Here is a 26,346-nt window from a genome sequence, read left to right on the forward strand (position 1 = left end):
CATTTAAGTAGAAACTTAATTTCTACTTTCGTACTATTTTTATGCAAACTGGTTCACAGTAAGAGAGTTACACATTATCAAAAGCATTTGTTTCTGAGGAAAAAAATTCCTGGCTCATAAAACTTGGATAACTATAAATTCTTGGTTGCTTTCTTGATTTAGTTAGCTAGCTGGCCAGCTATTGCTTATATTCCAAAAGCATGAATTTACAATGCAGACATGTAGTGATAAAAAGGGTTTGTATAACATAGAATGATGGGATCTCTGGAGGCTACCTTATTCCTTATATGAAGGGTGTTGTTTCAAACGAGGGCATGGAAACCAGTAAGTACTGGCTTCTGTTTTTGTTGTATACCTTCCAGAAATTTTCGACTGAAGACTCAATGTACTGGAGCTCTTTCCACAGAGAGCTAACTGATATTTGAAGAAAATTTTCATTTCTCCAACCAAGAAAAATATGATTTATCTTTTCCAAGCCTCACTCTTGTTCTTAAATCTATGTATTTTTACTTGTGGAGAAGCTATACAAGATAACTGTGAGCATCATTCTACGGTAAGAATTTCAGCAATGTTATTTTAGCTAAGAAAGCATGATTATATAGTTTTTAAGATATATACTAGGTGTTTGACAAGATTAATTACAGCACTCAATATAATTTATGGAAAAATTAAAGTGTTTATTTAGAAATGCTGAGACATGCTTAAATAATATTCTTTTTAAACGTAGGAAACTATAAACTGAAGATTGACTCTTAACACATTTCTTGTAAAAAATTAAAGAAATTGCAGACCTAGGTTAAAAACTAGCCAACAACTTTCCACTTAACTTTAAAAATGAAATATCTGATAGGCAAATAAAAAGTTAATTTTACTAAAAAAAAAAACTGTTCTATAAACTTTCGTACTTCAAATATGATCTTGTACCTGGTCACTCAGGAAATTTTAAAATTTAATATTAAAAAATTGTATTCCGAGCAATGTCAGAGTGATAGCTAAGACTGTATGCAATACTATGAGTAGATGGTAATTTGAATCTCTATAATTTAAATATTGGTTTATAATATTTAAATGTTATAAAATGTATTTACCACTGTATCAATACCAAATTCCAAAGTTGAAGCAAGAATAAATTCTAAGAAAGCTACAGAAGTATTAGTAAGAATTCTCTGTGCTAAAAATTTTAGAATCTTATTTACATCTAAAAAACTATTGTTGTAAACTATAGCTGTTTTTGAAAACAGCTAATATGTCAATTGTTATAGGAGTATAGGGGAAAGAGCAAAAGTTAAAAGTAGATCTTTGTAGCAAAATGTATTTTGGGCAAATATCTTTTAAATTATGTGATTAGCTCTTCACTTTTCTCTCAATATCCATGTCAAAGATGACAGATCTTGTTATTATTTTCTTTTAATTACAGTTTATTTAAATCTTATAACTTCTACCAAAGAATGTTGTAATAATAAAAAACTGGTAATGTATGCTTTAACATTGAAAAACCCAACAATGTACCAATAAGAACTGATACATTTGGAATGACAGCTGTAATTGGCATTTTTTTTTTTTGAACATAGTAGTCTGTACTTTATACTCTCCTACCCCCTACCTTGTCCCTCTCTCCTTCCTTCTCCCCACTGGTATTCAAAAGTTTATAGTTGGTTGTTAGCTTTTGATTTTAATTTAATTTTTAAAAATGTATTTTATTGAAGTGTAGTTGATTTATAATGTTGTGTTAATTTCTGCTATACAGCAAAGTGATTCAGTTATATATATTTATATCATACATATATAAAATATGTATCCTTTTTAATATTCCTTTCCATTGTGGTTTATCCTAGGATATTGAATATAGTTCCCTGTGCTACAGAGTAAGACCTCATTGTTTATCCATTCTAGATACAACGTTGCTGGCTTTTTAAAATGACATCTGTTGTTGATTTTGCAAAGAAAAATTCCATTCTTTGTTTCTGTTATTATTATTGTTGCCTTTTAAGTCTATGAATACTTTACCTTTCAAATCTGTAAATACTTTAGCTTATACAAAAGCGACAAATCTCCTACACATTTTCCCCTCAGCCCCACATCACAATTCCTACAAATTGGTGGCAGAATGTCCTGCTGGCATAGAAATGTAGGCCTCTCAGGGAGCCTTCTTAGTATCCATAGAAGGAATTTCAAATGGCATGATTCCTGAAAGAGGAATGGCTCAGCACTGTATCACACAGGGAAATGTGTAACAGTCAAGGCCATAAAACCACTGTAATGGAAAGTAGGCCCTAAATGAATCCTCTTGGAATTGGAGAGGAAAAAAGAGAGCAAAAGATTTGTTTGTGGAAGTTTGAATTAACCAATTAACTATATAGTCTTTCTTTGTGTATGTCCTAAAATCTCATTTTTTTCTAGAGTCTTATTTATGATATATTAGGTAATATAACATACTTCATATATTTTTTCTTCTTCTTATTTTTTTTTAATATAAAGGATTCTCCAGGAGTTAACATTGTAGAAGATGAATCTAATACAAAAGGTGAAAGTAAAACTAATGCTACTGTTTACAAAGAAGATTGTGAGGAGTCATGTGATATTAAAACTAAAATTACACGAGAAGAAAAATATTTCATGTGTAGTAAGTATTAAAAATAACCAGAATTATAAAAGTATATGATTTATTATTTCTATGGTCGAGATGGAAAAATATACTTTAACATTTGTTGAGTCATTTACCATATATCCCGATCATCCTAGGTTAGAGGTATATGTCTTGGGCACATAGTAGGTGCTTCACACCTAATTTACCTAATTTGTAAATGAACAATTCCTTCTTCTATATTATATAGCCCAGTAACATCAAGTGACCACAGAAGGCCCTGATACTATCAATTTGCCTAGGACTATTTTCTTAGTTTCATCTGAATCAATAGAAAATTTCACCTAAATTTTGAGGGGGGAATTAATTAATATTGAATAACTGCTACAATAGATATAATGCAAATTCATAGTCAATTTATGTAGCAAAGCATGAAAAATAAAGAATTTAAAAATTTTCGCTTTTGTTTAAAACTATTTAGTAGCAGCACAGTAATTCTCATGAGTAATTCTCTCATATGAGTAATTCTCATATGTACCTAGGGGATGGGTTGAGAAGGGGGATCAGAAGGAGAGGGAGTTCTGAGCCAGTTCTTATAGGACTTTAACTCCTAGGTCAGAAATATAAAAAGCTCACTTTATTGTGTTTAATTCTGCGTGTAACACAAATATCTCAGGCTTCTCAAACCAATGAGTGTAGGTTTAGATCCATTAAGATAAATGTCTAAATCCAGCAAATATCTAATAGAAAGTGAGAGACCGAAAGTAAAAATGACAGGTGAAACTGAATGAGGCAGATTTTAAACTATCAAGAGTTATTAATGGGATTCTACTGCTAGAGTGAAATTTAGGAAAACAGAAATGACGAATTTTTAAAAGAATAATTATGCAACAATAGGGGACTTCTTTTGTTATAAAGGATATCATCAGTATAATTGAATAAACTTGGATTAAGTCTGAGAATCACTGCATAATTCTTGATTTTGATGGTTGTGTTGGAGAGAATGTCTTTGGTGTAAAATACCCTGAAATATCCAGAGGCATCATGGTGGCATGCTCTCAAAAGAAGAAAAAATTCTTCACACTGTTCTTACAACTATTCTATGAGTAAGATTGTTTTAAAATAAAAACATTTTTAAAAAGAAAAAATACATGGTAAAAAAGTTTAACCAGAAATCAACCAGTCAAAACTTTTGACTGAGGTTTATTATGGGTGTATATGCTTGTGTGTTTGCATTTTCTTTATACAAAAATATAGCATTAATAGAAAAAAATTAAAAGAAAGATTTAACTTAGAAATTAACTTTCATGATACGGAATTATTGCCTTTTACTTTCTTATTAATAAGAATTGATGAATTTTTGACCTCCTGCTTCTTTCTCTCTCATAAAGTGAGAATTGATATTCAGAATGTTGTCTCTCATTTATATCAGATTAAATTAGGGGGTTAAAATAGATTATTAGGAAGCATATTTTCATTGGGACGTACTGAAACAATTGTTTTCTTCGTTAATCTTTAGTTAAACAAAAAAGTCCTAAGCAGAATATGCAACTCTATGTATTTAGTTAGATTGAGATGTTATTGCATTTACATATTTATCCAAAATCATTTAAAAATTCTTTATGTTTTACTGTAGTTATTTTCTATAACAAAATAATGTTTAGCAAACCCGTTTTATTATGATTTAAGGGAATTTGCAAAATTCTATTGTTTCTTATACACGAAGTACCAAAAAACTACTAAGAAACATGATGGATGAGCAGCAAGCTTCCTTGGATTATTTAATTAATCAGGTATGGCTTTTTTTTTTTTTTTTAGAACTGTGCTCTTATTGTATATATACATTGATATAGTTAGCTAGAAGTATAATTGTTTGATTTTTTTAATATCCAGAAATCTATTTAGTGCCTACTATGGCAGAGACACCATAGTAAAGTACAGGCAAACAGAAAGCAATAACCAAAAAAAGGATCTTCACTTAAAGCTTATTCAGTCTGAGCAGGGGGGGTTGGGGGGTGGGGCAGAAAAATGTATTGAAAATGTTGTGAATGCTGTTAGAAAGTTGCACAAAAGAAACTTGAAGAAAGTTGCACAAAAGCAATTCAAAATCTGAGCTGTGGAAAAATTTCCCAGATTATAGAAATTATGAACTGAGTCATGAAAGATGGATAAATACTTCAGAGGTCACAAAGTTTGGGTAAGAAGACTAAGAGCAGGACGTTCCATCCTTGGGGAACTGCTTGAAGTGGTGCAGGGGTGGAGTGACCGGTGAGGTAGAGGGTGTATAAGGAAAACTGACTCAAAGAAATAGGAACTAAATCATGCCACACCAAGAAGTCATCGAAGTGTCTGAGCAGGGAAATGCAATGACTAGATTGGCAGCTGGTGTGGAGGATGGCAAGAGGAAGAGCAGATAACAAACTACAGCAAAGGAGCAGACAAGATACAAAGAACAGATCTGCAAGAGTAGTCAAATATAGAAATGGGCAGATGAATGCAGTGTTCAGGGGAAAATGGTACTGAATTTAATGAATGCTATTTAGCAATCTACTGCTTTATTATAGCAGTGAGAAATTCAAAAGAAAGATGAGCATTATATATGTTTCAAAGCTGGATTTATAAGAGGCTTAGGGATATCAGTTACAGAATTCAGCTAAAAAAGTTTTGTTCCAATACATATTTGCTTAAATGCATGCCTGTGTGTTTAGGTTAATGAGCTCATGAATCGAGTTCTCCTTTTGACAACAGAAGTTTTTAGAAAACAGCTGGATACTTTTCCTCACAGACCAGTTCAGTCACATGGTGAGAACTTTTTGTATTTCAGCCTTTTCATATTTGTCTTTTGTTACTTAAACATTTCATGGACAGGTTGGTACATCTAGAACTTTTGTTTAAAAATTATAGCTTGTTATCATCTAACAGGCTGGAGGAGTAACACCTGCCATTAAGCAAATTTCGGCACAGACAATGCATACTTTTCTGAATTGGCAAACTTTTCTGACCATTTGAAAGCCATGGCTATAGACAGATATTCAGAATTAGTTGAAAATAGCATAGTTTTATTAATATGTAACCGAATGTAGGCTCTCCTTTTACGTTTTAGTAATAATCAGTCTTTGCTTAGAAGAAAAAGTCTCAGAATTCCTCCCACCTGTAAAAAGTACTTTTGACATGCTTGAGATGTTTCAAATTAGAATATAAAATTTGAAGAAGAAGCTTGATTCAGAAAGAAACTAGAATTTAGCTCTTTTGATGCTAAAATACAGTATAACAGTACAGTAATTCCTAAAGGAATAGGTTTCTAATAAAAATGGCCTATATATCTTACAGTTGTGAATTAATACCAAAGTTTCAAAGCAAAAAAATGTTTATTGATGGCCTAGTAAGCGATCTTTCTTTTTCTCCTTGCAAAGAGAAGGAAATAAACTGTTACTGAGAGCACTTATGTGTCAGGGACTATGACAGGCACTTTCACACGGTATTGTGTTAGTTTTTATTATATTATTTTACCTCATTTGTGAGTAGTGAAACTAGTGTAACAAGGTGGTCATGAGCATGGACTTTGGTGTCAGATCATTTGTCTTCAAATCCCCGATCCACTGTTTCCTGATATCAGTTTCCTCAGCAGGAAAATAATAGTCTCCTCTGTCCATGGAATTCTCCAGTCAAGAATACTGGACTGGGTTGTCATTTCCTCCTAAGGGGAATCTTCCCAACCCAGCGATTAAACCCAGGTCTCCTGCACTGCAGGCAGATTCTTTATCATCTGAGCCACCAGGGAAGCCCAAACTTATAGTACCTACCTTTTATGTTTCTTGTGAGACTTATATGAGTAAATACACCAAAATCTCCTAAAGTATTGCCTGAGCATAAGAAGACAGTATAAGAGTTTGCTATGATGATGATTATCATCAGCTAAGGAATATGGAGTCCAGAAAAATCTAAACAATCTGTTCACATTTATTTGATGGTGATGGCAAAGCAGATACTCTATCACAGATTAGTCCTTTGCTGTAAGCTTCTATCATATCTCTAAGCATAAGCTTATCATAAAAATATCTCTTAGCAACTCAGAAGAAAGGCAACAAATCTGTATCTTGTGGAAGTAAAGGGGAAAGCAAACAATTTTTTACAGCTAACTTTTTGTAGATGATATTTTCTGTATATTTACTGTGTACTAGGCACTATGCTCGGAGAAGGCAATGGCGCGCCACTCCAGTACTCTTGCCTGGAAAATCCTATGGACGGAGGAGACTGGAAGGCTGCAGTCCATGGGGTCTCTGAGGGTCGGACACGACTGAGCGACTTCACTTTCACTTTTCACTTTCATGCATTGGAGAAGGAGATAGCAACCCACTCCAGTGTTCTTGCCTGGAGAATCCCAGGGACGATGGAGTCTGGTGGGCTGCCGTCTATGGGGTCGCACAGAGTCGGACACGACTGAAGTGACTTAGCAGCAGCAGGCACTATGCTAAGTGCTTTACATAATGTCTTATATGTATATTTTCAGAATAACACTATGAAGTAGATAGTATTATTATTATAACAATATTGCACATGAAGAAAAGTAGTTAAGAAACTTAGCTAATAGTTCTGACTAGTAAAGAGTAGAACTAGACTCTAACCCAAGCTTCTGGCTCTGAAGTCTCAGGCTTTGATGTGTTTGTTCTCTGGGTAATTGATATTGTAAGATTAAATTTATTTTATTGTATTTATAGGAGATAATGCAAAATAAAGCATCTGGAGTAAAATGTAGCATCGTATCTGCATAATAGTTATGTTTACAACCTGGAAAGTGGAATGCTTTAGAGGGGGTGATTATAGACTGCTACAGTTCTAGCTATTGTCAACAGAGCAGGCTTTAGCCTCAGCATCAATTCCTCTGGTGAAGAACATGATTCCTTCTTCCTCTCCCTTTGCTTGTTTTTAACGGGGGCCCCAATACACCAGAATATCTGAAGTTTCAAATAGTGGAGAAAGGATGTGTCAATAGTAGCTAGCCTACTTATTCTTTTGGAGTTTCTCTGTGTCATCATTACAGATTTCTGTCACATATTATGTTTCCAAGATAAGTCTAGATTTCTGAAAATACATTATTTATTGGACAAGAGAGTGCATAATTGTAAAACATGTTAAATAAATGTTGATACCAACTGGGCAAATAATCAATAACAGTGAGCTATCAGTGAAGGTTTATTGCAGTGTAAATTATTTAGTCCCAGTTCCTCTGTTCATCTAGATTCTTATGTTTAATGATGAGATGATTTTTCTTTTTAAGAAGTTAAAATCATCATATCATTGTTGCTGTTGTTTAGTTGCTCAGTCATGGACTGCATGATTCAAGAACCTCATGGACTGCAGCACGCCAGGCTTCCCTGTCCATCGCCATCTCCCAGAGCTTGCTCAAACTCATCTCCATTGAGTTGGTGATGCCATCCAACCATTTCATCCTCTGTCGTCCCCTTCTCCTCCTGCCTTCTATCTTTCCCAGCATCAGGGTCTATTCCAATGAGTCAGCTCTTCGCATCAGGCGGACAAAGTATTGGTGCTTCAGCTTCAGTGTCAGTCCTTCCAATGAATATTCAGGGCTGATTTCCTTTAGGATTGACTGGTTTGATCTCCTTGGAGTCCAAGGGACTCTCAAGAGTCTTTTCCAACACCACAGTTCAAAAGCATCAATTCTTCAACACTCAGCTTTCTTTATAGTCCAACTCTCACATCCCTACGTGACTACTGGAAAAACCATAGCCTTGACTATTACAGATCTTTGTTGGCAAAGTAATGTCTCTGTCACTGTTTCCATTGGTTCTCCATCTATATTACATTAAGCGATGAGACTGGATGCCATGATCTTAGTTTTCTGAATGTTGAGTTTTAAGCCAACTTTTTCACTCTCCTCTTTCACTTTCATTAAGAGGCTCTTTAGTTCCTCTTCGCTTTCTGCCATAAGGATGGTGTCACCTGCATATTTGAGGTTATTGATATTTCCCTCAGCAATCTTGCTTCCAGCTTGTGCTTTATCCAGCCCAGTGTTTCTCATGATGTACTCTGCATACAAGTTAAATGAGCATATCATTAATGTACATTTTAATAATAATTTCACATAACACTGTCAATTCTTTATAATAAAATGATGAAGTCTTAAATGTATATGTGGAAATATCCTAAATAACTAATTTTACTTTTATAGGTCTAGATTGTACAGATATTAAAGATACCATTGGTTCTGTCACCAAAACACCAAGTGGTTTGTATATAATCCATCCAGAAGGCGCAAGTCATCCGTTTGAGGTAAAGTTTTCCCTTATTATATATGGAATAGGATAGGCATCTAATCTATTTAAATAACATTAGTTTTAATTGTTTTACTATTTTATTTCTTCTTAAAAATTTTCAGATAAATTAGTATAGGTTCCAGTTTCAAAAGTTTTATTTTCTGGGATTCTTTGCCCAAACCACAAACCAGTAAAAGAATTAGAGAGTCTTTCACTTTTCTATTTGAGTGTTTCTGGTTACATTCTTTAAAGTGAGTCCCTTTGGTGCTAGATCTTATCCTTACAGTAGATGGAATTATGTAAAATAAACACTTATTTGCTTTAATTAGCTTATGGATATTAAAAAATAATGGTGTACTTTGTCTTGGAGCTTGATAAAAATACTTTAGTTTCTCTTCCTACACATGGATATACTTTGGATGGTAAATGACTTTTTGTGATTGTATAAAAAATTAATAATTTAAAAAAACCTTTCACTAAATTGTGAGAAAGATTGAGAAGCTGATCCATTTCTTAAACTGCATAAAATAAATTACTCATATCTATCCTTTCTACCTCTACCATTTCAACTCTATGTATTATTAAAACTATATGTTATTGTATATTGCATATTAATATTATATATATAATTTTCTGGTTACATTTTTGTGCATTAGAAAGGTTGTAATATGAATATCATACCTTATTAATGGTCTTTATTACACAATAAAATAATTTTTCTAAGTAGATACTATCAGTTTCTCATCTCAGTTGCTAACATTTTCTGACATCTATTAACAGGACGTCAAAAATTGGGAATTAAGTGGGAAATAATTTTAAATTACCTAAATTATCTCACCTACAGATTCAGAAATGGGCCTGAACAGATGTGGAAAGGGAAGGTTTCTAATTTTGTGAAGAGTGGGACGCATAATTACCTCTTTTGTGGGAAAGTGTTGGTTCCCTACCTTCCTCCACACTGCCTTTTTCTGTCTGTGTGTGGGAAGTTTCTGATGGGGAGGATTGCTCTGATTTTCTTGCTTTGTCACTTCAGTGAGTCCTCCATGGTGATCCTCTTAAGGGCGTTTAGCAGAGCACCACAGATGCATCTGTGAGTCCTGTTGAGATGGGGCATGTGCTAAGTTGCTTCAGTCACGTCTGACTCTTTGCGACCCCGTGGTCTGTAGCCTACCAGGCTTCTCTGTCCATGAGATTCTGCAGGATCTGAACACGGGCCATCCAGGCTATGGAGAAAAAAAGCAATCAAAGACAGACACACAGGCATATTTGACATTGTTTTAAAAATCAGTGTTTTGATTAAAAGGAAAAGTTATTTATAAAGAAATGTATCACTCTGCCACATCAGATGGATGTCATTTGTTTTTGCTGTTGTTCAGTTGCTAAGTCAACAACAAAAACAAATGACATCCATCTGATGTGGCAGAGTGATACATTTCTTTATAAATAACTTTTCCTTTTAATCAAAACACTGATTTTTAAAACAATGTCAAATATGCCTGTGTGTCTGTCTTTGATTGCTTTTTTTCTCCATAGCCTGGATGGCCCGTGTTCAGATTGAGATTTTCAGACAGAAAAGCATGGTCTAAGCCCCATCTATGGGGCTTCCCAGGTGGCGCTAGTGGTAAAGAACCCGCCTGCCATTGCAGGAGACATAACAGATGCAGGTTTGATCATGTCTGACTCTGAGACCCTATGGACTGCAGCACGCCAGGCTCCTCTGTTCTCCACTGTCTCCCAGAGTTTGCTCAGATTCGTATCCACTGAATCGATGATGCTCCTGCCTCTGTCTCCTTTGCCTTCAATCTTTCCCAGCATCAGGGTCTTTTCCAGTGAGTCAGCTCTTCACATCATGTGGCCAAAGTATTAGAGCTTTAGCTTCAGCATCAGTCCTTCCAATGAATATTCAGGGTTGATTTCCTTTAGAACTGACTGGTTTCATCTCCTTGTGGTCTAAGGACTCTCAAGAGTCTTCTCCAGTACCACAATTCAAAAGCATCAGTTCTTCAGCACTCAGCCTTCTTTATGGTCTAACTCTCACCTGTACATGACTACTGGAAAAACCATAACATTGACTATATGCACTTTTGTTGGCAAAGTGATGTCTCTGCTTTTTAATACACTGTCTAGGTTAGGTTTATCAAAGTTTTCCTCCCAAGGAGCAAGCATGTTTTAATTTCATGGCTGCACTCACTGTCCACAGTGATTTTGGAGCCCAAGAAAATAAAATCTGTCACTTTTATTACTGTAAAATCAGTCACTATTATTACTCAACTGAAAAATATTTATAAAGTTGAGGAATAAGAGCCTTAAAATGCTACAAACACATATATTGACTGAAGCAGGGACTGCAGTTATGTTTGTTTTATAACAAACAGTATTATTTCTTGAGATTTAAAAAAAAAATCTGAATATTTTAATGATATACAGCTGCATTGAAACTTTCAGTGGCAGTATCTTCTCTTTCTCTAGGCTCAGGGTGAAGTATGGGATTCCCTAATAGCTCAGTTGGTAAAGAATCCACCTGCAATGCAGGAGACCCCAGTTTGATTCCTCGGTCAGGAAGATCCATTGAAGAAGGGATAGGCTACCCAGTCCAGGATTCTTGGGCTTCCCTTGTGGTTCAGCTGCTAAAGAATCTGCCTTCAATTCTGGAGACCTGGGTTCAACCCCTGGGTTGGGAAAATCCCCTGGAGAAGAGAAAGGCTACTCACTCCAGTAATCTGGCCTAGAGAATTCCAAGGACTATAAAGTCCACGGGGTCGCAAAGAGTCGGACATGACTGAGTGACTTGCACAAGCTTGAAGTATGAGTTTTATATCAAAGAATGAAAATAATAGCATGTTGTTTTTGTCTTTTCTGGGTTTATTTTAGGTTATGTGTGACATGGATTACAGAGGAGGTGGATGGACTGTGATACAGAAAAGGATCGATGGGATAATTGATTTCCAAAAGTTGTGGTGTGATTATCTGGATGGATTTGGTGACCTCTTAGGTCAAATTTTATTCATTTCTCCTCTTTTTTCTTCTTTTTGGTATTATGCCTATAGACTGTCTGTATTGGTCAAATTATTAGTAAAAATAGTAAATCCTGTGTGTATAAAAACATGGCTTAAGCTACTCTCTGATCATTAGCCAAATTATTTAAAATAAGGAGGTCTTCAGTTGGGATCTAGGTATCTTTATTTTTAGATGCCTGTTGAAATGTGATTTGACTGAAAATTATAAGTTGGGTATTTATTAAGTATTGATTATACACCCAGCAGCGTTCTGGCAGATGGTCAATAGTTATTTGTAGAATTAAAAACTGAATGAACAGGGACCTTGAAATTCTTGAGATTTGTGCTGTGTCTGTACAAACAAATGAAATGGAAATTTGGGGTACATTGTGTATGAGCTCAAATAATGTGAACTGAAAGTAGTGCTTTATAAAAGCATCAGTAAAAATCACTATGCTCAAAATTTGGCAAATGGAAACCCCAGGTGAACTGTAAAATCTGTTCCCAATATTCCATGGCAACATCACTTTGGCTGTTGAACAGAAACATTAGTATTTCTGAACACTGCAGAATTTTACATTAATTGGAACATTTGCAGGTGACTTTGATCATTTTTATGCTATTATTTTAAGTTGCTGTTGTTATAACTTAAAATATTTAACATCCCATAATAATGTCATTCAAGGATTTAGTAAGTGGTGGTGTTAGTCCTACTGCTAAAAACCCTACTGCATGTCAGTGAGGTTAGAAAATGTGTGAAATGTAATAAAATGTCACAAAGAAGGCCAAATAGCTGCCATACTATGGAGTGCAGTTGATATACTTGTGTTTTCTCAGCATTACCTCCAATTTTCCAACAAGCCCAGCCATCTGAATCGAGCAGTCATAGATCTGCATACTCTAAATTGTTATTTTCCTTACATAATCCTTATTTCTGTAGGGAGATCATTTTAGTTTTAACGAAAAATGTCTTTAGGCAGATATGCTTTGGTAAACAGACTGCTTTGTATTTGGCCTATTAAAGAAATAAACAGTATTAAGGAAAGTATCTTAAGTTACACTTGGGATTTGGGGTATCGGGGAAGTATGGCAAGGACATTTAATTGGTGTCAGACTAGGAGAAACCAAGCAGTCCTGTCTTGCTTGTCCGTCTTTCTTACTTCCTTTCTTCCTGTACTTCTTCAGAATATCTTTAGCTCTAGGTGGGTATGCCGCTAAAATGTTCCTGCAAGCCCTTGAGAGTGACTTAATGTCTTAGCTATGGTTTTAAGAGTCTGAATGCTGTCACATCGTCCCCAACTCTTTGAAGTTAATTTTACTAGACCTTACTTCCTTTGGTAATTTCATGATTCAGGCAGAGGGATGTGCTGCAGAGCAGGAGTGTTCACATTTAGGCCGTGACAGTGAGTAGAGGGAGGTAGAAAGCCAATGGCTAGAACATGCAAATACGCAGTTTGTATTACGGAGTTTAGGAATTCATCCTGGATCTACAATCATCTTGGAAATACTGACCCTAACCTGAGATTACTCTGGTGTTTCTACCTTACATTTTCACTCATTCAGAGGTAACTGACAAGCTGCATTATAACAAAGAAATATTAGTTCACAAAACATTATTCTCAAAGACAGAGAAAGAATAATTTCTATTGAGCACTTTCAGGAAATATTTCTTTAGGAGTTGCTGATATGGAGGTTAAACCTCTTACATTTACTGGTATACATCATTTTGTTGTTGCTGCTAAGTGGCTTCAGTCGTGTCTGACTCTGTGCGACTCCATAGACGGCTGCCCACCAGGCTCCTGGGATTCTCCAGGCAAGAACACTGGAGTGGGTTGCCATTTCCTTCTCCAATCATTTTGTTACTTGCCATAATATTTGAACTGGTAGTTTTTGTTGATATGCCTTAAGGTAGAACTTGACTTTTTACTTAATCTTTAAATGACTTTTTGAATTTAATTTAGGCAGCTAAAAAGTGAAACAATCTAGTTATCCTTGGTTTAGTAAAGCAGAAGTGGGAAGATATACACACACACACATATATATATATATATATTGGCAAATTAGGCACACAGTGATAATTTGAGCTAGGGCCATCTATTCCCTCAAATAATTTATGTGCACCATCTCAGAGTTATTGAAACACCAAACAACATCAAGCACTTAATAACACAGGGTTATGCTAATAAAACGAGTTATTCTAAATATGCTATAACATATTTAAAAAAGCATTTTTTTTAACAGGTGAATTTTGGCTAGGACTGAAAAAGACTTTTTATATAGTGAATCAGAAGAATACCAGTTTTATGCTGCATGTGGCACTGGAATCTGAAGATGACACATTAGCTTATGCATCATATGATGATTTTTGGATAGAGGATGAAACAAAATTTTTTAAAGTGCACTTAGGACGATATTCAGGAAATGCTGGTAAGTTTTTTATTCCTAAAATTATCCAAAAGATTTAAATCTAGCTGATTCAATATTAGATGAAGATAAAAAGTAATGTATTTATTTTGGCATATATATATATATATATTTATATAACTGTTGACAGATTAGATTAAGAATGAGAAAACTGTTTAAGTCTTGAGTTTTGAAACTCTGCTATGATGCTTGCATCATCTCATGGTTTTGAGCTGCTTTATACACTTTAAAACAACTTGCCATATGTAATCTCAATTGATTCTTTAGATAGTGATTCCGTGGGACAGGCTGGGAAGGCATTATTTCCATTTTCATGTTCTGAAAGGCCAGCATTTAGAAGTCTTAGAATGTTAGAGCTGATCTTCACTCTTCTCGCTTCACAGGTGAAGAAAGATTAAGTGACTTCCCGGAATGCCAGCTCATGACATCTGAGCCGTGGCAAGGACCCAGGCTGATAGAACAACTAGTTTAATGGGTTTTTAAGGGTCTATATTTCAGTGCATCTACTTTCCGCCCCCCAAAATTATATTTGTTAGCACTTTAAAATACTTGATGTTAAATTTATATTTTGATGTTGATATTTTAAACTTGAGTTAATATTAAATCTAGCTCTTCTGTTGATTGCTCATGATGGTTCTTGTTCAGTAGGTATGATTAGTGTTAGAAATCCAAAAATGAATGAGTTACGCTTCCAGCTCTTTAACTGATCACAATATAGAGGGGAAGAGTAAATACAACTGGAAACAGAATAGAACAGAATACTGATACATCTTTGGAGGTTAGTTCAGTTCAGTTCAGTCGCTCAGTCGTGTCCGACTCTTTGCGACCCCATGAATTGCAGCACGCCAGGCCTCCCTGTCCATCACCAACTCCCGGAGTTCACTCAAACTCACGTCCATCTCCATCGAGTAGGTGATGCCATCCAGCCATCTCATCCTCTGTCATCCCCTTCTCCTCCTGCCCCCAATCCCTCCCAGCATCAGAGTCTTTTCCAATGAGTCAACTCTTCGCATGAGGTGGCCAAAGTACTGGAGTTTCAGCTTTAGCATCATTCCTTCCAAAGAACACCCAGGGCTGATCTCCTTTAGAATGGACTGGTTGGATCTCCTTGCAGTCCAAGGGACTGAGGTTAAGAGGGAGAGAATGATTCCGACTGATTGCATCCAGGAAATCTTCATGGAAGGGTGATTTTCAACAAAAAATTAATGTTAGATTCAACCTGGGATGCTTTTTGAAAGTACATACTTGTGCAGAATCTGATGCAGTAAGTTTGGGCCCAGGTATTTGTATCAACTAGATGGATATTTAGCATCCTTATAGTTGAGAATCAGTGATTTGTACTTGGAGGAATGGATGGCATTTGGGCAAATGAATGTTGGCAAAGAGAACAGTTTGAGACAAGGCACAGAAATGGAGAACACATTAGTGAATGCCAGATAAAGGGGATAGGGCAGAGGTGGGGCCGGATGGTGTGTGGCAAAGGACCAGCACAGACCCTTGTGATAAGAGAATGTACAACGAAGTTTACATTACCCTTTCATGATTCAAAGATTCAGAAAAAGTCCAATGTTTGAAAAGTGCCATATCATGCTATATATAGGATTTTTTTGGACAAAAAGGAAAAGAGAACACAAAATGGGCTAGTTGATAAAGACATATTTAGGGAACTCTATTTGGCATTTCTTTCCTAAAATGAGATGTATTTTCATGTTTCATTTGTTTTAAAAAAAAATACAAAAGAAGCCATCATTCAGTTCATACTGCTACTGTTTGGTCCTTTTACACAGTTAGCAAAGATGTAATACTTTTCAATTTAACTGATAATATGCAGAGTTTTACCTAGGCCATCACAGACCTCTGTAATTTGTGCCATTAAATGTCCACTTGTGGAGAAGGGCATGGCAACCCACTCCAGGACTCTTGCCTGGAGAATCCTATGGACAGAGGAAACCAGTGGGCTACAGTCCGTAGTGTTGTAGAGAGTTGGACACGAGTTGGACACGACTGAGGCAACTTAGCACGCATGCAATGTCCACTTGAAGATGTTTGTTATGTTGAGGAATTCATTACCAGATTTTGGCCTATTGCTCCTGGAGGAGAGATTTTAATCTGATATCTAGTAAAAAGTAATTTAAGCCTTAGTTTTAGATGCAATGCCTTTTCATGATTGGTTGGTAAAGGTTGATTAAAATTACAAAAAGTGCCTTTAAATTTAGTCATCAAAAAAATCTATTTTACCTAGGTGATGCATTCCGGGGCTTCAGAAAAGAAGATAATCAAAATGCAATGCCTTTCAGCACACCAGATGTTGATAATGACGGGTGTCGTCCTGCATGCTTCATCAGTGATCAGTCTGTGAAGAGCTGCAGCCACCTCAGTAACAATACCGGCTGGTGGTTCAGCCAGTGTGGTCTCGCAAATCTGAATGGCATTCATCACTTCTCTGGAAAGTTGATTACAACTGGAATTCGATGGGACACGTGGACTAAAAACAACTCACCCATCAAGATTAAATCTGCTTCGATGAAAATTAGAAGAACTTACAATCCATATTTTAAATAATCTCATTTAAAAATTCAATGCTATTTTTGATAATATATAGAAGATTCTACATAGTTCTCTTTTTACTGTTTTAAGCACATTTGCCAAAATTTAACCATAGATGACATCTAGGTATTATGAATCTAATTAGAAATCTTTAATTTTGTAGGGTTTTAATAAAGGAAAACATGGCTCAATGTATGCTTTTACTACTACCTATATTAGTAATATATAATAAAATTTGTTTTGAGTGAATTACAACTTGTCTACCTGAAATCTATTGTCCTTTTAAAGGATTTTCCCTTTTCTTTAAAGCATATATAACCATAGTAGAGTGTTAGGAAAATTTAAAAGGCATTCTATTTATTGCTATATTTATTTGAAATAGTTACCCATATAATCCACAGATAATTTCTATAGAAGACAATTATATAGAATAATTTTGTGCAGATTAATATATAAACTTCACATGGTTTAAAAACCTATTTTTGAGTGACTCCATAATACTTTACAATTAATAAGAGTTTGCTGCAAAAATAAAGTCTTCCTTGTTTTCTTATTTTATTGTGGCTAATAAATTTACTTTTATTTGTAATAAACTGACTATACATTTGTATCCTGAGCAGATGAATTCTGATGGTGGCTTCTCTGGTAGCTCAGTAGATAAAGAATCTGACTGCAATGCAGGAGACCAGGGTTTGATCCCTGGGTTGGGAAGATTCCCTGGAGAAGGAAATGGCAACCCACTCAGTATTCTTGCCTGGAAAAATCCCATAGATTTTCCCATATCCTATAGGATATATCCTTTCTTCCTCATAGGATAGAGAAGCCTGACAGGCTACAGTCCATGGAGTCACAAGAGTTGGACACAACTAAACTACCAGTTGCATTTTAAAACATATTTGTATCTTAACTCTTTTTAAGCCAATAGGAATGGTGTGAACTTTAAGTGAAGAAGAAAGAGCAATGAATCAGTGGGTTAGAGGTGGCTCTAGGAGCAAACTTATCCCTTCTACTTTTCATGAAGTTGGAAGGAGTTGGAATGGTTAGGCTTCTATAGGAAAACATAGCAAGGAATGTGCTGGACCAAATTTCAATTAATTAAGAAAATTAGGGTTGAACGGAAAAGTACTTTGTCCAGAGTTAGGATTATACAATGTACAAAGGAGGGTAGAAGTATCTGAAAAAGTGAAGTGAGAGGAGGTCTGAATTACAGGCAAAGACAAATATCTTGTGATATCACTTATATGGGGAATATTAAAAAAAAATGGTACAAATGAACTTATTTCCAAAACAGAAATAGAGACACAGATGTAGGAAACAAGCTTATGGTTACCATGGGGGAAAGAGTGGGGATACATTAGGAGACTGGGAATGACTTATACATACTACTATACATAAAATAGATAACTATTGAGAACTACTGTATAACACTATTCTATATACAGGATCTTCCCTGTAGCTTAGATGGTGAAGAATCTGCCTGCAATGCAAGAGACCTGGGTTCGATCCCTGGGTTGGGAAGATCCTCTGGAGAAGGGAATGGCAACCCTTTCCAGTATTCTGGCGTGGAGAATCCCATGGACAGAGAAGCCTGGTGGGCCACAGTCCATGGGGTCGCAGAGTTGGACACAACTAAGTGACTAACACTACACTACCTTATAGCGCAGGGAACTCTACTCAGTACTCTGTAATAGCTTATATGAGAAAAGAATCTAAAAAAGTGGATATATGTAATGTGTAAATGATTAACTTTGCTGTACAGCAGAAAATAACACAATATTGTAAATCAGCTATGTTGTTTTGTTGTTTACCTGCTAAGTCATGTCCCACTCTTTAAGACCACATGTATTGTAACCTGCCAGGCTCTGTCTGTGGGGTTTCCCAGACAAGAATACTGGAGTGATTTTGCATTTCCTCCCCATTTGAGCCCAGCCCAGTGATCAAGCCCACATCTCCTGCTTTGCAGTTCAATTCTTTACCATGCATGAAGGTATAGAGATCACAGTGCATTATCTAAGTCCAGCAAAAGGCTTAACTTGATTAGAACACAGACACTGATTTAAGCTCAGGGATGAGCAAAAATGACATGTTCACCTCTCAAGATTGCTTTCACTTTGATCTCCTCTTCAAGCAGTGAATAAATCATGTACAGAACATGAACAGGATATAGTTGCAAGTGGGTAAATATGGTTTCCCATGGCCTTCTGTCCATGGATAAATGGTCCCATTTAAAAATACAAATGCTTTGTTATTTTGTCAACTTAATTATAAGTAAACATTAAAACTGTGTCCAGTTTAAAAATCAAAAGAAAAATATACAGATCAAAAAACTTTGCTCTACACCAGCATGTGAAAGTCACTCAGTCATGTCCATAACTCTTTGCAACCCCATGGACTATACAGTCCATGGAATTCTCCAGGCCAGAATACTGGAGTCGGTAGCCATTCCCTTCTTCAGGGGATCTTCCCAACCCAGAGATCGAATCCAGGTCTCCCACACTGCAGGTGAATTCTTTACCAGTTGAGCCACCAGGGAAGCCCAGCATAGATTAGTTATAAATAAAAAAGTTAACATTCATAATAGCTTTGAGAACTAAAGTGCTTGGAAGTAGGTTACTAATCTATTTTAAAACTGAGAAACATAAATGACTCTAAATGGCAGCATAGTCATGTTCTTTGTAGAGGAGATTTGGTGCAAATGGCTCCAGGCTTTCCAAGTGGTGCTAGTGGTAAAGAACCTGCCTGCTAATACAGGAGACTTAAGAGATGCCACGAGGGCTTCCCTTGTGGCTCAGCTGGTAAAGAATCAGCCTGCAATGCGGGAGACATGGGTTTGATCCCTGGGTTGGGAAGATCCCCTGGAGAAGGAAATGGCAATCCACTCCAGTACTATTGCCTGGAAAACCCCATGGACAGAGGAGCCTGGTAGGCTACAGTCCATGGGCCCGCAAAGAGTCGAACATGACTGAGCGACTTCACTTTCACTTTTCACTTAAGAGATGCAAGTTCGATCTCTGGGTGGGAAAGATCCCTTGAAGGAGGGCATGGCAACCCATTCCAGTATTCTTGCCTAGAGAATCCCATGGATAGAGAAGCTTGGTGGACTACAGTCCTTGGAGTAGCAGAGTTGGACTCAATTGAAGCAACTTAATCAGTTCAGTCAGAGAAGCCACTCCAGTACTCTAGCCTGGAAAATCTCATGGATGGAGGAGCCTGGTGGGCTGCAGTCCATGGGGTTGCGAAGAGTGGGACAGGACTGAGCGACTTCACTTTCACTTTTCACTTTCCTGTATTGGAGAAGGAAATGGCAACCCACTCCAGTGTTCTTGCCTGGAGAATCTTAGGGATGGGGGAGCCTGGCGGGCTGCCGTCTATGGGGTTGCACAGAGTCGGATACGACTGAAGCGACTTAGCAGCAGCAGCAGCAATCAGTTCAGTTCAGTTCAGTTGCTCAGTCGTGTCCGACTCTTTGCAACCCCATGAATCGCAGCACGCCAGGCCTCCCTGTCCATCACCAACTCCCGGAGTTCACTCAGACTCACATCCATCGAGTCAACGATGCCATCCAGCCATCTCATCCTCTGTCATCTGCCGGGAGCCAGCGTGAGGAACTCCGCCTGTGGCAAAGGTCATGACTAAGGAGGCTTGGCATACGCAAAGGCGGGATCGAGCCTCAGGAGTCCCCCTGGAAATTCTCAAGCATTTTCCCCCAAAACCAGAATCTGCCTACTTTACTGCTTTGTGCTCTCACCTACACCTCTGACTTTACGGGGGGCTGCCCCCCACCACCTCTCTCTGAAAAAGAGTTAACTTACAGCTCCAGTTAATAAAGTTCCTGGGCATGCCAAGGGTGTTTCAAACTACAAACTCCTTTGGAAGTCCTCTAGCCTGCCTGAATAGGTTCTTCCAGCCACATGTGATTGTTCAGAGCCTCCCAACTGTGAGAGGCATGAGATGTTCTAAACTGTCTAAATACAGATTCCTTTGAGCAGTTAAAAGATTGATTAGAAATTGTATTGATGAAGGGTTTTTCACTTGTTGGGCCAATGTTTGCTGCTAAGTTTCCATATCCCTTACCTACTGTATCCCTGGCAGTGTATTGATTAATATAATTGGTGCATAGGAATGTAAGTAGTAGCTTTAATGTTTGTAACCTTGGACCCTTGAGTTAATTCTTTTTCTTGTCATAGCCCACCACACCTTTGCCCTGTAGAAATGCAACTTTATCTAATGCTTTCAGAGGGTGGTGCCTGACTTTAGAATAATCACCTTTAGAGAAAAATAAGTTTTCTGAAGAAAGGATCTTAAAATGTTAACAGGTCTCCGGGCCAGAAGATGATGTAAATCACCTAAACTTTTGCATATGATAGGTTTGCAGGAAGAAAGCCTGGCTTACTGCTGACTCTACCCCTTCCCCCATTATCCTCTATGCATAACTTAAGGCATAAAAACTACTTTGAAAAATAAAATGCGGGCCTTGTTCACCGAAACTTGGTCTCCCCATGTCGTTCTTTCTCTCACCTTCTGGCTGAATTCCCATCCGGGGCGGGGAGGCTCGTCAAGCCTACTAATTTTGCCTGGGCTTCTAAGATCTGACCAGGGAGGCCTTAGTGTCTCCTCTCCTTCGGGAGAACGGGAGGACGCCTGCAGCCTACGTAGGTGACACAAATTCCTTATTTTGGAATTTTATTAGCTTTCCATGTAAACCAAGTTATTCAGCTTCTTTTCTCCACTAAATTTTCTCACTGAGCTATCCTTATTTAACCACTCTTTATATCCTTAATTAACATTTAATTAAGCAATTGTTTCCTGATTTTCCCCGACGCCGTCCCCGCTTGGAATTCCTTGGATCCACCGGGGGCTGGACCTCAGCAGTCGTCCCCTTCTCCTCCTGCCCCCAATCCCTCCCAGCATCAGAGTCTTTTCCAGTGAGTCAACTCTTCGCATGAGGTGGCCAAAGTACTGGAGTTTCAGCTTTAGCATCAGTCCTTCCAAAGAAATCCCAGGGCTGATCTCCTTCAGAATGAACTGGTTGGATCTCCTTGCAGTCCAAGGGACTCTCAAGAGTCTTCTCCAACACCACAGTTCAAAAGCATCAATTCTTTGGTGCTCAGCCTTCTTCACAGTCCAACTCTCACATCCATACAAGACCACAGGAAAAACCATAGATACTCACGCATATATTAATAGATGCAAAATTGTAAAAAAAAGAGAAAAAATTATCACTGTGATAAGAACTCATAAGACTTACTCTTATCAACATTTATATATAATATATATAGCAGTACTAATTACTTTTATCATGTATTAGGTTGGCCAAAAAGTTTCTTTGGATTTTCCATAATATGGAAAAACTGAATGAACTTTTTGGCCAACCCAATATATTGTATCATTACTACTTATTTGTCCTGTAAATGGGAGTTTGTACCTTTTGACTGCCTTCATTCAATTCCCCCTCACTGCAACCTCTTCCTCGGATGACCACAAATCTGATCTCTTTTTCTATTAGTTTGTTTCTGAAGTATAATTTTCATTTGCTTTTGAAGTGTAATTGACCTGCAACACTATTTAGCACCTGTTATACAACATAGTGATTCAGTATTTCCATATTGTTATTGTCTAGTTATGATCAGTCACCATACAAAGATACTGCATGGTTATTGACTATAGTCCCCACACTGTACCTTTCACATCTGTGACTCGGTCATATGATAGTTTTATTTTGAATTTTTTGAGAAATCCTCATGCTATTTTCCATAGCAGCTGCACCAGCTTTCATTCACACCAACAGTGCTGAGGGCTCCCTTTTCTCCATATCCTTGCCAATACTTCTTATTTGCTGTATTTTTGCTAATAGCTTTCTGGTGGGTGTGAGGTGATATCTTATTGTGGTTTTGATTTGCATTTCTCTGTTGATTAGTGATGTTGAGCATGTTTTCATGTGCTTGTTAGCCATCAGCATGTCTCCTATTCAGATCCTGTATGTCTATTTAAATCCTCTGCCCATTTTAAAATTAGATTGCTTGTGTTTTGATGTTAAGTTGTATGAGTTCTTTGTGAATTTTTGGATACTAACTCATCAGACATATAATTTGCAAATATATTCTCCCATTCATTAGGTGGCCTTTCTTGATGATAGTTTACTTTGCTGTGCAATTGCTTTTTAGTTTGATGTAGTCCCATTTATTTTTGTTTTTGCTTCTCTTGCCTCTGGAGCAATATCCAAAATGTATTACCAAGAACAATTTCAAAAAGTTATTGCCTATGTTTTCAGGTCTTGGATTTAAATCTTTAAACCATTTTGAATTTGTTTTTGTGCATGGTGTGAGACAGTAGGCCAATTAGATTCTTTTGCATGCAGTTATCCAGTTTTTCAACACCATTTATTGAGGAGGCTCTGTTTTCCCCATTGTATATCTTGTCTCCTTTGTCATAGATTAATTGCCTATATAAATGTGGGTTCATGTCTTAGCTGTCTAGTCTGCTCTATTAATCTGTGTGTCTAATTTTGTACCAGTACCATACATTTTGATTCTTATAGCTTTGTAGTATAGCTTGAAATCAAGGAGTATGATACCTCCAGCTGTATTCTTGTTTTATCAATATTGCTTTGGTTATTTGGAGTCTTTTGTATTTCTACACAAATGTTAGAATTATTTGTTCCAGTTCCATGAAAATGCAGTTGGTATTTTGATAAGGATTGCATTGAATCTATAGATTGCTTTGGGTAGTATGATCATTTTAACAGTATTTATTCTTCTAATCAGTGAACAAAGTGTATTTTGTGGATGGTGAAGACACCATCCATTTGTATCTTCAATTTATTTCATCAATGTCTTAAATTTACTAGTACAGGTCTTTTTCTTCAGCAAGATTTAGTTTTAGGTATTTTATTCTTTTTGATGTGATTTTAAATGGGATTATTTTCTTAGTTTGTTTGATATGTGGATATTGAACCATCCTTGCATCCCTGAGATGAATCTCACTTGATCATGGTGTATAATTCTTTTACTGTGTTGTTGAATTTCATTTGCAAATATTTTGTTACGGATTTTTGTATTCATGTTCATCAGATATATTGGCATGTAATTTTCTTTTTGTGTGTGATCTTTCTCTCTCTCTCTCTCTCTTTTTTTTTTTTTGGTATCAGGGTGATGTTGGCTTGGTAGAATGAATGTGTAAGTGTCCCTACAACTGCAATTTTTTTGGAATTGTTTAAAAATGATAATGTTAACTCTTCTCTAAATGTTTGGTAGAATTCACATTGAAGCCATTTGGTCCTGAACTTGTGTTGGTTGGGAGTTTTTTTTTTTTTTTTTTTTTATTTCCCTGGGTTGGGAAGATCCTCTGGAGAAAGGAAAGGCTATCCACTCCAGTATTCTGGCCAGCAGAATTCCATGGACTGTATAGACCATGGGTCACAAAGAGTCGGACATGACTGAATGACTTTCACTTCACTTCTTTATCTTTAATTTTTTTTGCCATTTTGTTTATAGCATATCTGGGTGTAATCTTCTTTGGACTGATCCTGTTTTGTATTCTCTGTGCTTCCTGGACCTAGATGCTTGTTTCTTTTTCCAGGTTAAGGAAGTTTTCAGCTATTATATCCTCAAATATGTTCTCTTCCCAGTTTTCTCTCTCTCCTCCTTCTTGGACCTCTACAAAGTGGTTATTATTATGCTTTTGAGGTCTTCTTCAAATCTGAATGTTGATGTTGTCCCAGAAGTCTCTTTAACTGTCCTTACTTCTTTTCATTCTTTTTTTTTTTTCTATTCAGCTTTAATGATTTCTACCTTTCTGTCTTCCAGCATGTTGATCTGTTCCTCTGTATCATCTAATTTACTGTTGATATGCCAGGAGAAATATCAATAACCTCAGATAGGCAGATGACACCACCCTTATGGCAGAAAGTGAAGAGGAACTCAAAAGCCTCTTGATGAAAGTGAAAGTGGAGAGTGAAAAAGTTGGCTTAAAGCTCAACATTCAAAACGAAGATCATGGCATCTGGTCCCATCACTTCATGGGAAATAGATGGGGAAACAGTGGAAACAGTGACAGACTTTATTTTTCTGGGCTCCAAAATCACTGCAGATGGTGACTGCAGCCATGAAATTAAAAGACGCTTACTCCTTGGAAGGAAAGTTATGACCAACCTAGACAGCATATTCAAAAGCAGAGACATTGCTTTGCCAACAAAGGTTCGTCTAGTCTAGGCTATGGTTTTTCCTGTGGTCATGTATGGATGTGAGAGTTGGACTGTGAAGAAGGCTGAGAGCCGAAGAATTGATGCTTTTGAAGTGTGGTGTTGGAGAAGACTCTTGAGAGTCCCTTGGACTGCAAGGAGATCCAACCAGTCCATTCTGAAGGAGATCAGCCCTGGGATTTCTTTGGAAGGAATAATGCTAAAGCTGAAACTCCACTACTTTGGCCACCTGATGCGAAGAGTTGACTCATTGGAAAAGACTCTTATGCTGGGAGGGATTGGGGGCAAGAAGAGAAGGGGACGACAGAGGATGAGATGGCTGGATGGCATCACTGACTTGATGGACGTGAGTCTCAGTGAACTCCAGAAGTTGGTGATGGACAGGGAGGCCTGGCGTGCTGTGATTCATGGGGTCGCAAAGAGTCGGACACGATTGAGTGACTGATCTGATCTGATCTCTACTGTATTTTTTATTTCAGTGATTGTATTCTTTATCTCTGTTTGTTTTTTCTTTATATATTCTAACTCTTTGCAAAATTCTAAGTTCTCTGGTTGTGGTATCCTGGGGTCCTGCAGTTGGTCTGTCAGTCTTCTGAAGGGTGGGGCTGGGGTCTGGTGTGTCTTGAGGCTAGTGCATGCCCACTAATGAATATAGCTGGTCTCAGGGCTAGTGAGTGTGTCTGGGCCCCAGAGTCTCTGGCTGTAGGGCCCTGGAGACCCTGGGCCTAGTACTGGTGCCCTGGTATGCAGGGCTGGATCTTGGGCCCCTGGAAGGCAGGGTTGGATCCTGAGGCTGCTGTGGGCTAAGGGGATCTTAAGGCAGCTGGTCTGCTGGTGGATGGGGTCCTCATGTGGTTAGTGGCTTGGCCTGAGGGTCCTAGTACTGATGCTGATAGGCTCATTGGTGGCTAGGTCCTGGTGCTAACAAACTAAAGGGAGGATTCCAAAATGGCACTTGTCAGTACCAGCATCCTTGTGGTAGAACAAGCTCCCCCAAATAGGTGCCCCCAGGATTTATATCCCCAGGGTGAGTTCCAGTTTTTTCTTACCTTTCCCAATGAGACTCCAAGATCAGCAGATGGGTTTGACCGACTCCTTTCAAATTTCTGCTTCTGCTCTGAATTCCAGAGCATGTGAGATTTTGTGTGCATTCTTTAAAAGTGGAGTCTCTTTTTCTCATAGCACACAGGGTATCCCTAAAGTAAGCCCTGCTGGCCTTCAAGTCCAGATGTTCAGAGGGTTTGTCTTCCCAGTGCAAGAGCCTCAGGTTAGGGAGCCCAATGAGGGGCTCAGACCCTTCATTCTTTGAGGAGAACCTCT

The 26,346-nt window shown here is 37.3% G+C and overlaps 1 protein-coding gene across 1 annotated transcript; it reads left to right on the plus strand.

Moving 5' to 3' along the window:
- Nucleotides 1-171: 171 nt before the first annotated feature.
- Nucleotides 172-18,156, plus strand: ANGPTL5 (angiopoietin like 5). Its single transcript, XM_061440135.1, has 8 exons — nucleotides 172-553; nucleotides 2,479-2,623; nucleotides 4,274-4,377; nucleotides 5,293-5,386; nucleotides 8,775-8,875; nucleotides 11,731-11,851; nucleotides 14,097-14,282; nucleotides 16,522-18,156. The coding sequence occupies exons 1-8, from the start codon at nucleotides 458-460 to the stop codon at nucleotides 16,839-16,841; spliced, it is 1,167 nt and encodes a 388-aa protein (XP_061296119.1). The 5' UTR covers nucleotides 172-457; the 3' UTR covers nucleotides 16,842-18,156.
- The last annotated feature ends 8,190 nt before the right edge of the window (nucleotides 18,157-26,346 follow it).

The sequence above is a fragment of the Bos javanicus genome, chromosome 15, assembly GCF_032452875.1.
Source record: "Bos javanicus breed banteng chromosome 15, ARS-OSU_banteng_1.0, whole genome shotgun sequence".
NCBI lineage: Eukaryota > Metazoa > Chordata > Mammalia > Artiodactyla > Bovidae > Bos > Bos javanicus.